This window comes from Nerophis lumbriciformis, linkage group LG01, assembly GCF_033978685.3.
Source record: "Nerophis lumbriciformis linkage group LG01, RoL_Nlum_v2.1, whole genome shotgun sequence".
Lineage (NCBI taxonomy): Eukaryota > Metazoa > Chordata > Actinopteri > Syngnathiformes > Syngnathidae > Nerophis > Nerophis lumbriciformis.
This window is the reverse complement of record NC_084548.2, coordinates 59253451-59266227: the sequence shown is the minus strand read 5'-3', so window position 1 is coordinate 59266227 and position 12777 is coordinate 59253451. Positions and strand designations below refer to the sequence as shown.

Genomic DNA, 12777 nt, shown 5'->3' with positions numbered 1-12777 from the left:
CTTAAAAGCTAGTGACGCCCCTGGTCTAGGTCCAGAGTATATAAATTCACCAAAAACGAATGGGCAATAAAGGTGAAGGCAAAAGAGTGAGGAGTGTCCTGACCAGATATCTAGATCCCGAGATTGATTGTTGTAAAATGTTCTTTGTCACATTGTGTACTTTCACGTGTCCAATAAAGATGTTATTAATTTATGATGGTTCAGGTGTGATTCACTACAATAGGGCCCCACAGCACACTGGATTCCAGTTAATTGAAATACCACAACACTGGATATTGTTCATATAAGTTAAATTTAAGAACTTGCACACAAAGCAACACTGGAGGTGACTGACGTGCGCATTTTCCGCGCATGCGTATTAGGTCGCGTTGGGCCGGCTGACGGAGGAGGGCAGGGGGTCTTAAACCACCATTGTATGTGTGTGGACAAGGATAAGGTTAGGTGGGATTTACTCTGGAGTGTAGAAGGGGCCTGAGCATGCGCGGTTTTTGCTTGGTGGTGAGAAAGAATTTGCAATCAATCCCACGTGGGTGCTCGGCATTGTCGGGATCGGCGCCTATGGGCGCAATGTTGAAAAGCCAGCATCTGTGATGGTATGGGGGTGTATTAGTGCCCAAGACATGGGTAACTCACACATCTGTGAAGGCACATACAGGTTTTGGAGCAATATATGTTGCCATCCAAGCAACGTTATCATGAACGCCCCTGCTTATTTCAGCAAGACAATCCCAACCCACGTGTTCCAACAGCATGGCTTCATAGTAAAATAGTGCGGGCACTCGACTGGCCTGCCTATAGTCCAGACCTGTCTCCCATTGAAAATGTGTGGCGCATTACGAAGCTGCACATCAAGCAAGAATGGGAAAGAATTCCACCTGAAAAGCTTCAAAAATAGGTCTCCTCAGTTCCCAAACGTTTACTGAGTGTTGTTAAAAGGAAAGGCCATGTAACCCAGTGGTAAAAATGCCACTTTTTTGCAATGTATTGCTGCCCTTGAATTCTAAGTTAATAAAAATTTGCAAAAAATAATTAAATTTCTCAGTTCAAACATTAAATATCTTGTCTTTGCAATCTATTCAATTGAATATAAGTTGAAAAGGATTTGCAAATCATTGCATTCTGTTTTCGTTTACGAACTGCACAACTTCAATGGTTTTGGGTTTTGTATATATAAATCATATAAAAAAAAACTTTAAAGAAATGACTATAATACTAAGTAGAATAAAATACATACCGGTACTCACAAATATTAACTACATTTATTGTTCCCAACTTTTGAAGCATACATTGTTTATTGCATAAAGGTCTGAGGACATACATATAAACCAATCACAAAACAATATTCATATTACAAAAGAGAGTAATAAAGATAATTACCGGTAATAGAATGGATTATCAAGACCCAACAAATGATTCATAAAGTCACACATTTCAAAAGTAAATGATTTTTTACAAAACACCACTGCTCAAATGATGTATAAAGTAAATAATAATATGCTTCCAAAAGTGAACCAGAAGTTGTTTCAGATGTGAACCAGTAAATGTGAACTTAGAGGGATTTATGTGTACTTAAAAGCAAAAGTATAATCACATGTAAAACTAATATGTATATCATATAAATAAGTTCATCTATGGAATCATTTACAATTAGAAACTTAAAATATGTAACACTATTACTTCAAAGACCTGTATAAAACCAAAGTTTAAAATCAGGAATTTCGATATAAACAAATTATTGTATGTAAGATATGTTTTGTACTGTTTACTCTCAAGTTTTCAGTCAAATTGTTCTATTTATCGAATAAAAGCACACAATATTACATAATGCTTGTACTAGACTAAAAAACACTAATCTAAAATATGTAAATTTTATAAATGGTAGAATCATATTAACAAGATTGTGTTACACACAACAATGATATCACACATGTTATATGTGCTTAAGTTGTTAGAAAGTCAATATTCAAGTTTTGACAGTTCACACACTGCAACTAAACACTCTCACCTGTGTCTCATCAGGTGTCTTTTCAAAAAGACTTCATCCAAAACCTTTACAACAGACTGAACAGGTAAAGGGGTTTTATCTAGTGTGTATTCTCATGTGAACTTTCAGGACTTGTTTTTGTCTAAAATCTCTACCACATTCAGAGCAGGAAAACGGTTTTTCTCCAGTGTGTATTGTCATGTGCTCTTTCAAACCATTACTGTGTGTAAAACCTTTACCACACTCAGAGCAGGAAACATGTTTTTCTACAGTGTATATTCCCATGTGTCTTTTCAAATGATGCTTTTGAGTAAAACCTTTACCGCAGACTGAGCAGGAAAAAGGTTTTTCTCCGGTGTGTGTTCTCACGTGTATTTTAAGACAAGTAGAGCGTTTAAAAGTTTTGTCACAGTGAGAACATGTCAAGTGTGTGTTGTCAGTGTGACATGTCTTATCATCTTTAGAATCTTCATCATCAGTGTCAGGAGAGTGAGACGTTGTGTCGTCACTATCTGATAGTGGAGCTAAGATCTTGTCTGCTTGTGATCCTCCACCATCAGCTTCTGTTGTCATGTGTTGAGTTGAGCTGCTGCTTGGAGGCTCCGCCTCTCTCTTCACAATCACACCAGTCACTGGCATCTTGGTGACATCAACCTCCTTCAGTCCTTCAAGATGCTCTCCCTCCTGACCGATGCTGTGTTCCTCCTCTTCCTCTTTAATGTTAGGGGTCAGTGGGTCCTTCTCTTCCTCTTTAATGTTAGGGGTCAGTGGGTCCTTCTCTTCCTCTTTAAAATGGGGTATCAGTGGTTCCTTCTCTTCCTCTTTGATGTAAGGGGTCTGTGGGTCCTCCTCTTCCTCTTTGATGTAAGGGGTCCGTGGGTCCTCCTCTTCCTCTTTAAAATGGGGTGTCAGTGGGTACTCCTCTTCCTTCTCAACGTGGGAGGACTGTGGCTCCTCCGTCACCATCCTGAAGCTCCACTCCTTTTGCTCAGGGAGAAGATGTTCTTCACAGACGTTTGCAAGACAACAAGACAAACACACGTTTTAGAAACATCCAGCTCTGCTCAGTCACACGATGCATTCAGTACGTATACATGTACTTAGGAAAAACATGTGCAGTAAAATACTACGTCATTCCCAGTATTGTTTTTTCAAAGAAAGTAACCAGATATTAACAGTAAATAAACAGTTACATTAATAATAATGGCTTCGAAAAAATAATACAATTGGAAATGACACAATATGTTACTGCATATGTCAGCAGTCAAATTAGGAGCCTTTATAACCCGGTTTGAAATTCTTCTATTATCATTCATATACCAAATGATATATCGTGATATATATTGTTATGCTCGGATATAGATTTTAGAGTCATATCACAAAAGTTGGTTTACCGAGTAATTTCGTTTGGCCCACCAGATATATTTATTTTTTACATTCTTCTTTTGAGATGTGTGTGTATGTTGAAAATGTTGTAGTACTGTTCTACATCACGTGGAAGTGTCATGTCATGATTGGTGTGCTTTTAACTAGGGGTGTGACGATACGGTCAGCTCACCAAAGGATACACGATACTGGCTTTAGAAGAACAAGACAATATTTTGGTGGTTAACATGATTCTTACACGTATGTGTACTTCATGTGTATATAATATACTTTCCCTTGTGTGCTTATTAGTATTACTGTAACTTCATTGTGGATAATATCAATAAGCAACCTCAATTGTTTTTTTTTTCATCTTTAATTTGACGGACTGTTTACTTAACTGACCAATTAAAAGGAAACTGCACTGTTTTTGAATGTTGCCTATCATTCACAATCTTTATGTAATACGAGAACACATATGTTTTTCTTTTTTATGCATTCTAACTAATAAATAAACGTGAGCAAAAATCAGTTAACAATGGAGTCAATTAAAGCTACTCTATTTGGCCAACAAAGTCCTCAATATAACCATCCAAAAACTGCCAACAATATTCCGTTTATATTTTGTGCCCTGAATCAATCAATCAATCAATCTTTATTTATATAGCCCTAAATCACAAGTGTCTCAAAGGGCTGCACAAGCCACAACGACATCCTCGGTACAAAGCCCACATACGGGCAAGGAAAAACTCACCCCAGTGGGACGTCGATGTGAATGACTATGAGAAACCTTGGAGAGGACCGCATATGTGGGTAACCCCCCCCCTCTAGGGGAGACCGAAAGCAATGGATGTCGAGTGGGTCTGACATAATATTGTGAGAGTCCAGTCCATAGTGGATCCAACATAATAGTAAGAGTCCAGTCCATAGTGGGGCCAGCAGGACACCATCCCGAGCGGAGACGGGTCAGCAGCGTAGAGATGTTCCCAGCCGATGCACAGGCGAGCGGTCCACCCCGGGTCCCGACTCTGGACAGCCAGCACTTCATCCATGGCCACCGGACCTGTGCCCCCCCCCCCTCAAGGAAAAGGGGAGCAGAGGAGAAAAGAAAAGAAACGGCAGATCAACTGGTCCAACAGGGGGGCTATTTAAAGGCTAGAGTATACAAATGAGTTTTAAGATGGGACTTAAATGCTTCTACTGAGGTAGCATCTCTAATTGTTACCGGGAGGGCATTCCATAGTACTGGAGCCCGAATAGAAAACGCTCTATAGCCCGCAGACTTTTTTTGGGCTCTGGGAATCACTAATAAGCCGGAGTTCTTTGAACGCAGATTTCTTGCCGGGACATATGGTACAATACAATCGACAAGATAGGACGGAGCTAGACCGTGTAGTATTTTATACGTAAGTAGTAAAACCTTAAAGTCACTTCTTAAGTGCACAGGAAGCCAGTGCAGGTGAGCCAGTATAGGCGTAATATGATCAAACTTTCTTGTTCTTGTCAAAAGTCTAGCAGCCGCATTTTGTACCAACTGTAATTTTTTAATGCTAGACATAGGGAGACCCGAAAATAATACGTTACAGTAGTCGAGACGAGACGTAACGAACGCATGAATAATGATCTCAGCGTCGCTAGTGGATAAAATAGAACGAATTTTAGCGATATTACGGAGATGAAAGAAGGCCGTTTTAGTAACACTCTTAATGTGTGATTCAAACGAGAGAGTTGGGTCGAAGATAATACCCAGATTCTTTACTGATTCGCCTTGTGTAATTGTTTGGTTGTCAAATGTTAAGGTGGTATTATTAAATAAATGTCGGTGTTTAGCAGGACCGATAATCAGCATTTCCGTTTTCTTGGCGTTGAGTTGCAAGAAGTTAGCGGACATCCAATGTTTAATTTCATTAAGACACGCCTCCAGCTGACTACAATCCGGCGTGTTGGTCAGCCTTAGGGGCATGTAGAGTTGGGTGTCATCAGCATAGCAATGAAAGCTAACACCGTATTTGCGTATGATGTCGCCTAGCGGCAGCATGTAAATACTAAAGAGTGCAGGGCCAAGAACCGAACCCTGAGGAACTCCGCACGTTACCTTAACATAGTCAGAGGTCACATTATTATGGGAGACGCATTGCATCCTGTCAGTAAGATAAGAGTTAAACCACGACAAGGCTAAGTCTGACATACCAATACGTGTTTTGATACGCTCTAATAAAATATTATGATCGACGGTATCGAAAGCAGCGCTAAGATCAAGAAGCAGCAACATAGATGACGCATCAGAATCCATCGTCAGCAGTAGATCATTAGTCATTTTTGCGAGGGCTGTCTCCGTAGAGTGATTTGCCCTGAAACCGGATTGAAAAGGTTCACAGAGATTGTTAGACACTAAGTGTTCATTTAGCTGCTGTGCGACAATTTTTTCGAGGATTTTCGAAATAAAGGGAAGGTGGGACACCGGTCGGTAGTTTACCATGAGGTCAGGATCAAGGTTAGGTCTTTTGAGCAGAGGATGAATAACCGCTTTCTTGAATGCTAGGGGAACAGTGCCAGAGGAAAGTGATAAGTTTATAATATTTAGCACTGATGGACCTAATAATACAAAAAGCTCCTTGATAAGTTTCCCAGGAAGTGGGTCAAGTAAACATGTTGTTTGTTTTATCCCACTTACACGCTGTAATAGTTCCTCTAATGTTATTTCATCAAAAAGAGAGAGACTATTTTGTATTGCAGTATCCGTCGTAGATACAGTTGTATCTGTGTTCATAGAACCCAGTTGTAGCTGGGATGCGTTGTCTTTAATCTCCTTTTTAATGAGTTCAATTTTCTTATTAAAGAAATTCATAAAGTCATCTGCCGAGTGGGTGGAGCTATTGGGAGGAGTCCCTTGTTGGGTTAGCGATGCTACTGTACTAAACAAAAATTTAGGGTCGTTTTTGTTGAGGCGGATGAGATTTGAGTAATATTTAGCTTTAGCTAAGGTAAGCATGCGTTTATACGATATTAAACTATCACTCCATGCTTGATGGAAAACCTCAAGCTTGGTCACGCGCCATTTGCGTTCCAACTTTCTACATGATAATTTATGAGCTCTGGTTTCCTCTGTAAACCATGGGGTGCGCCTTTTAGGGGCCCTTTTTTGTTTTAGCGGTGCTATACTATCAATGGTTTTGCGCAGGGCATTGTCAAAGTTGTTAGTGAGGTTATCAATAGAGCCGACATAATTTGGGAATGGTGCCATTACCGAAGGCAGTAGGTCAGCAAGAGTCATCGTTGTGGCGGCATTAATGTTGCGGCTGCTATAGCAGTTATTATTATTATTAGTTTGTTGACAATGAGTCAGAACTTCGAATTTTATAAGGTAATGATCGGACATTACTTTAGTATACGGGAGTACCATAACTTTGGAGGTGGTGACACCCCTGACCAGCACTAGATCTATCGTATTGCCGTTGCGATGCGTAGGTTCATTTATTATTTGTGTAAGACCACAGCTATCAATTATAGTCTGGAGCGCCACGCACTGAGGGTCCGATGGGGTATTCATATGGATATTAAAGTCCCCCATTATGATTATATTGTCTGCGTGCGTCACTAGATCAGCAACGAACTCTGAGAATTCATTAATAAAGTCCGAGTAGGGCCCTGGGGGGCGGTAGATAACAGCCATATCGAGAGGCAGCGGTGCGACAGACCTCATAGTAAGCACCTCAAACGATTTGTATTTATTATTTAGGTTAGGGGTAAGGTTAAAGTTTTCATTGTATATTAATGCGACCCCCCCACCCCTTTTAAGGGGACGGGCAATATGCGCATTCGTATAGTTAGGAGGAGATGCCTCATTTAGCGCAAAAAATTCGTCTGGTTTGAGCCAGGTTTCGCTAAGACCAATGACGTTAAGATTGTTGTCTCTAATGACCTCATTAACTAATAACGTTTTGGGAGACAGTGATCTTATGTTTAAAAAGCCCATATTATAAGTATTGGGCTGTTTTGACGAGTTTTTGTTTAAATTATCCGTAGTAGAAATATTAATAATGTTGCGTTTATTATACGTAGTGCACTTTAAATAGTTTCGACCATATCTAGGAATTGATACGACGGGAATTTTCAGATTGTTTGCTTGATGCTGCGATCGACTGAACGCATCATGATTTGCCACCTCAGTAGAATGCATATCTACCCCGGACACATTCACAACAGAAAACACATTATGTGAGTTGTGTGTTATTCTAAGAAAATTGCTATGCGTACAGGAATTATCCAGCCTGGCGCTGGCTAGTTCTAGCTTAACTGACTCCTCACCCGGACTAGCAGGCTCTGTAATTGCCTGTGACCGGGCTTGCTCTAGTGTAGTTAGTCAAATGTGACTTAAACAGTAGTCTATATTCTTAGACAGGATGATGGCGCCTTCCTGGTTAGGGTGAAGGCCGTCCCTCATCAGCAAGCCTGGTTTGCCCCAGAAAGAGGGCCAATTATCAATAAACGTTAGTCCCTGTTGTCTACAGAAGCTAGCCAGCCACTTGTTAAGCGAGACTAATCTGCTATATCTCTCATCATTGCCTCTCGCAGGCAGGGGGCCAGAGACAATTACTCGATGCCTGGACATCTTTCTAGCGAGATCACAAGTCCTGGCTATGTTTCTCTTTGTAATCTCTGACTGTCTCATTCTAGTGTCATTGGAGCCAACGTGTACAACTATATTCTCATAACTAGTGGTGCGATTAGCCTGTCGTACGTGTTTACTAGGCCTGTTGCGAGTTAGCTCCCTAAGATTAGCCTCTATGTCAGGTGCTCGGGCCCCCGGGATGCACTTAATTGTGGCTGGTTTGCTAAGCTTTATGTTTCGGGTGATGGAGTCCCCTATGACTAAGGTGTGGTGCCCGGTAGACTGGGGTGTAGGACTAGCTAAAGAGCTAAATCTATTATGCGTCTCAACCGGTACACCGTAGCTTGTAGGCCGCTTAGGACTACTACATGCTGGGCTAGTTAGCTCGCTACAGCTAACGCTAGCAGATGTGTCCGCAACATCTAAAGTTACGAGATTACTCTGCTCTAACTGGCGGACACGGCCCTCTAGCAGAGCCAGCCTCTCCGTGAGTAAGGTGCAAGACGCGCAGGAAGCCATACTCACGGTGTTTTCTGTCACCGAGTGAAGTTCCTGCTGTCTTCCGAGAAGTCCTGGTCACGGTGTGCAGGAGTAGACTCCTTCTGACCGGCGCCCGGCGACGCCTTTCTCCGCGCTAGCTTCGTTAGCTTAGCAGCTAGCTGCTAGCTAGCTGCGGGAGGGGTGGAGAGACAGAGATCGGGTGATTTGCAAGTTAAATAGTACTACTAAATATGTTGAGAAAGTAATAAAGAAAGCTGCAGAACAATTTAAAAGCACACAAATAGAACGATACTTAGCTTTTTCGAAACAGCGAGCAGTCAGCGAGCAGTCACGCACGAATATTAACCAAGTATTAGCGATATTGCTATTATAAGTGCTAACGTTAAGGACCTACTTTTAGCAGCACATTGATCACAGAAGTAACAAGCTTATGCTGCTATATTTACATACTGAGCTGCTTTCTCATCTGTAAAATGGTGAAAGCTAATTCTAGATTATAAATCATGTCTCTCTCATGTAGTAGAAGGTTGTGGACATAAACCGAGAAGTTGGTCAATTTTGACCTGGAGATGGCTAGAAAGACGCGAAAATACGCTCTTTTGCATCCTTTTTTTAACCTTTGCGAGGATTAATTCTTCATCTTAAAGAGAAGATATGAACATCCCAACAGTCGGCATCCCAGTGAGAACAGACGTTGTACAGTGAGTGATTGTTTTATTATGTTTGTTGTCTCTCAAGAAGTCTGCCGTGTTAATTTAGTAGAAAAAGGCAAATGCTGTGATGTGTCCATGAAATTAATATGCCGCTGTATGCTTACGAGCGAAATACGTAAATATGATGTTATCATGAAAGTGCCTGTTATTAGATTACACATATACTTAGTGCGTATTTAAAATGTTGATGGAGGTTTTAGAATGTTATTTAGAGCACTAGCGTTTATTTACGAGTTACGATGTTGCATAAAATAAATAAAAACATATGTGTTCTTGTCTTACATAGGGACTGTGAATAATTCCAAAAAAGTGCAGGTCCCTTTTAAATTAGAAAACAGGAAAAAAGATATCATGTAATAAGAAAAGGATATATTGATAATAATAAAATGCTTCATTATGCAAATGTGATGAATTCATCTTGATACTGTCCTGCCTCAGTGAATATGTTCGGGCGTTCCCTTTTTATTAAAGGGCAAAGTCCTCCCAGGATCTTTTGTCCTAATTACTGTCTGGATAAAGTGAAGAGACTATAATATAAGTAAAACTATTTATTTTACAAATGGACTATGATAAGTAACTCATTTTCACAGGTAGCTAAATTCGACAGAACGCCGGCAACCACGTGGTTGCAAGTACCAGACGCACGTGCATCATTTATTGATTGATTGAAACTTGTATTAGTAGAATGCACAGTTCAGTACATATTCCGTACAATTGACCACTAAATGGTAACACCCGAATAAGTTTTTCAACTTACACGTTAATCAATCCATGGTACAAATATATACTATCATCATAATACAGTCATCACACAAGTTAATAATCAGAGTATATACATTGAATTATTGACATGATTTAAAATCCGGGGGGTGGAATGAGGAGAGTTTGGTTGATAACAGCACTTCAGTCATCAACAATTGCATCATCAGAGAAAGGGGCATTGAAACAGTGGACGTCTGACTTGGTAGGATATGTACAGCGAGCAGAGAACATAGTGAGTTCAAATAGCATAAGAACAAGTATATACATTAGAAATACATTTGATGATTTACATTTGGTTATTTACAATCCGAGGAGGTATGATGAGGAAGGGAGGGTGTTAGTTTAGGGTTGAAGTTGCCTGGAGGTGTTGTTTTAGTGCGGTTTGAAGGAGGATAGAGATGCACTTTCTTTTACACCTGTTGGGAGTGCATTTCATATTGATGTGGCATAGAAGGAGAATGAGTTTAGGCCTTTGTTAGATTGGAATCTGGGTTTAACGTGGTTTGTGGAACTCCCCATGGTGTTGTGGTTATGGCGGCCATTTACGTTAAGGAAGTAGTTTGACATGTACTTCGGTATCAAGGAGGTGTAGCGGATTTTATAGACTAGGCTCAGTGCAAGTTGTTATACTCTGTCCTCCACCCTGAGCCAGCCCACTTTGGAGAAGTGGGTAGGAGTGAGGTGTGATCTGGGGTGGAAGTCTAGAAGTAATCTGACTAGCTTGTTCTGGGATGTTTGGAATCTAGATTTGAGGGTTTTGGAGGTGCTAGGGTACCAGGAGGTGCATGAGTAATCGAAAAAGGGTTGAACGAGAGTTCCCGCTAGAATCCTCGTGGTGCTTTTGTTGACCAGAGAGGAGATTCTATAGAGAAATCTTGTTCGTTGGTTGACCTTTTTGATTACCTTGGTTGCCATTTTATCACAGGAAAGATTAGCCTCTAGAATGGAACCTAGGTAGGTGACCTCATCTTTCCTGGTGATAACAATGTCACCCACTTTTATAGTGAAGTCACCGACTTTCTTAAGGTTGATGTGGGACCCAAACAGGATGGATTCCGTTTTACCCAAGTGTATGGATAGCTTGTTGTCAGCGAGCCAGGTGCAAGTTCTATAGAGTTCAGCACTGAGGATTTTCTCCACCTGTGACTTGTCCTTGTCTGATACCAGCAAGGCCGAATCATCCGCAAACAATAACAATTCACAGTCGCATGCTGATGACATGTCGTTTATGTATATTAGGAACAGTAAAGGCCCTAATATACTGCCTTGGGGGACTCCACAGCTCACTGAGAGGGGGGACGGGACACGGTGCCGTTCACCTCAACCACCTGTTCCCTCCCCTCCAAGTAAGATTGCATCCAGCTCGATGAGGTTTTGTTAAATCCGATTGCTCTGAGTGCATTTCATATTGATGTGGCATAGAAGGAGAATGAGTTTAGGCCTTTGTTAGATCGGAATCTGGGTTTAACGTGGTTAGTGGAGCTCCCCCTGGTGTTGTGGTTATGGCGGTCATTTACGTTAAGGAAGTAGTTTGACATGTACTTCGGTATCAAGGAGGTGTAGCGGATTTTATAGACTAGGCTCAGTGCAAGTTGTTTTACTCTGTCCTCTACCCTGAGCCAGCCCACTTTGGAGAAGTGGGTAGGAGTGAGGTGTGATCTGGGGTGGAGGTCTAGAAGTAATCTGACTCACTTGTTCTGGGATGTTTGGAGTTTAGATTTGAGGGTTTTGGAGGTACTATGGTACCAGGAGGTGCAAGTGTAATCGAAAAAGGGTTGAACGAGAGTTCCCGCTAGAATCCCCATGGTGCTTTTGTTGACTAGGTAGGTGACCTCATCTTTCCTGGTGATAACAATGTCACCCACTTTTATAGTGAAGTCACTGACTTTCTTGAGATTGATTTGGGACCCAAATAGGATGGATTCCGTTTTACCTGATAGTTTATTGTCAGCGAGCCAGGTGCAAATACTAAGGAGTTCAGCACTGAGGATTTGTTCCACCTGTGACTGTCATCCTCATAAGAACACCCACATTCTTACATTCAACATATTTAATAATGGTGCTAATAATTAAATATAAAGTTAGTACACATGTGATAGTAAGAAGTAAACAAACCTGTTCTGTGTAACACAACTTGATGTTTTTGATGTTGTCGCTCCTTCTCCTCCTTTGTTGGACAAAGTTCCTCCTCGTCCTCTGCCATCGTTCTTTCGCACATTTTCACCCAATCACAACACTTTACACTCACACTTGATCTCTGCTTAGCGATGTGTTGATCACTAGTTATGTGTTCTTAATTCCGCGCAAAGTTGTACGAATATGTCGCATCTTTGTTAGCAGCTAACATGCTAAGCTAGCAAACTAAGTAGCCATCTTAGTTCGCACGAGAAGCGTCAAAAGACGCTCAGACTAATGTATCCGGATACAAACAATCATTGAAGATGTGTACTCTATCAAACGACATACATGTGCACATGTATGTACTGATTAAAAATACAGAACTATAATGCCCATGTTTAGGTCTTCTCTATCAAACGCCATCTTGCTTCCTCTTCTCCTTCTTCTTCTTCATTTTATGGCGGGTCGCAAGTTATACGTGCATACCGCCATCTACTGTACTGGAGTGTATATAAAAAAATAAAAATAAAAATAAAAAAAATAAAAATAAAAATAAAAAATAAAAAATAAAAAATAAAAAATAAAAAATAAAAAATAAAAATAAAAAATAAAAAATAAAAAATAAAAAATAAAAATAAATAAATAATAATTAAAAAAAAAAAAAAAAAATATATATATATATATATATATATATATATATATATATATAAAATAAAACCTAC

The 12777-nt window shown here is 40.4% G+C and overlaps 1 protein-coding gene across 1 annotated transcript; it reads right to left on the bottom strand.

Moving 5' to 3' along the window:
- Positions 1 to 1263: 1263 nt before the first annotated feature.
- Positions 1264 to 12504, bottom strand: LOC133570453 (uncharacterized). Its single transcript, XM_061923159.2, has 2 exons — positions 12053 to 12504; positions 1264 to 2988 (listed from the first exon to the last, which is right to left on the bottom strand). The coding sequence occupies exons 1-2, from the start codon at positions 12153 to 12155 to the stop codon at positions 2081 to 2083; spliced, it is 1011 nt and encodes a 336-aa protein (XP_061779143.2). The 5' UTR covers positions 12156 to 12504; the 3' UTR covers positions 1264 to 2080.
- Positions 12505 to 12777: the final 273 nt, after the last annotated feature.

What these genes read in the sequence shown, in the direction of transcription:
- LOC133570453 (XM_061923159.2), bottom strand. Translation starts at nt 12,155, where the DNA reads ATGTGCGAAAGAACGATGGCAGAGGACGAGGAGGAACTTTGTCCAACA. An exon ending in AGTTGTGTTACACAGAACAG is followed by an intron (nt 2,989 to 12,052) that starts GTTTGTTTACTT and finishes ACGTCTGTGAAG; the next exon opens with AACATCTTCTCCCTGAGCAA.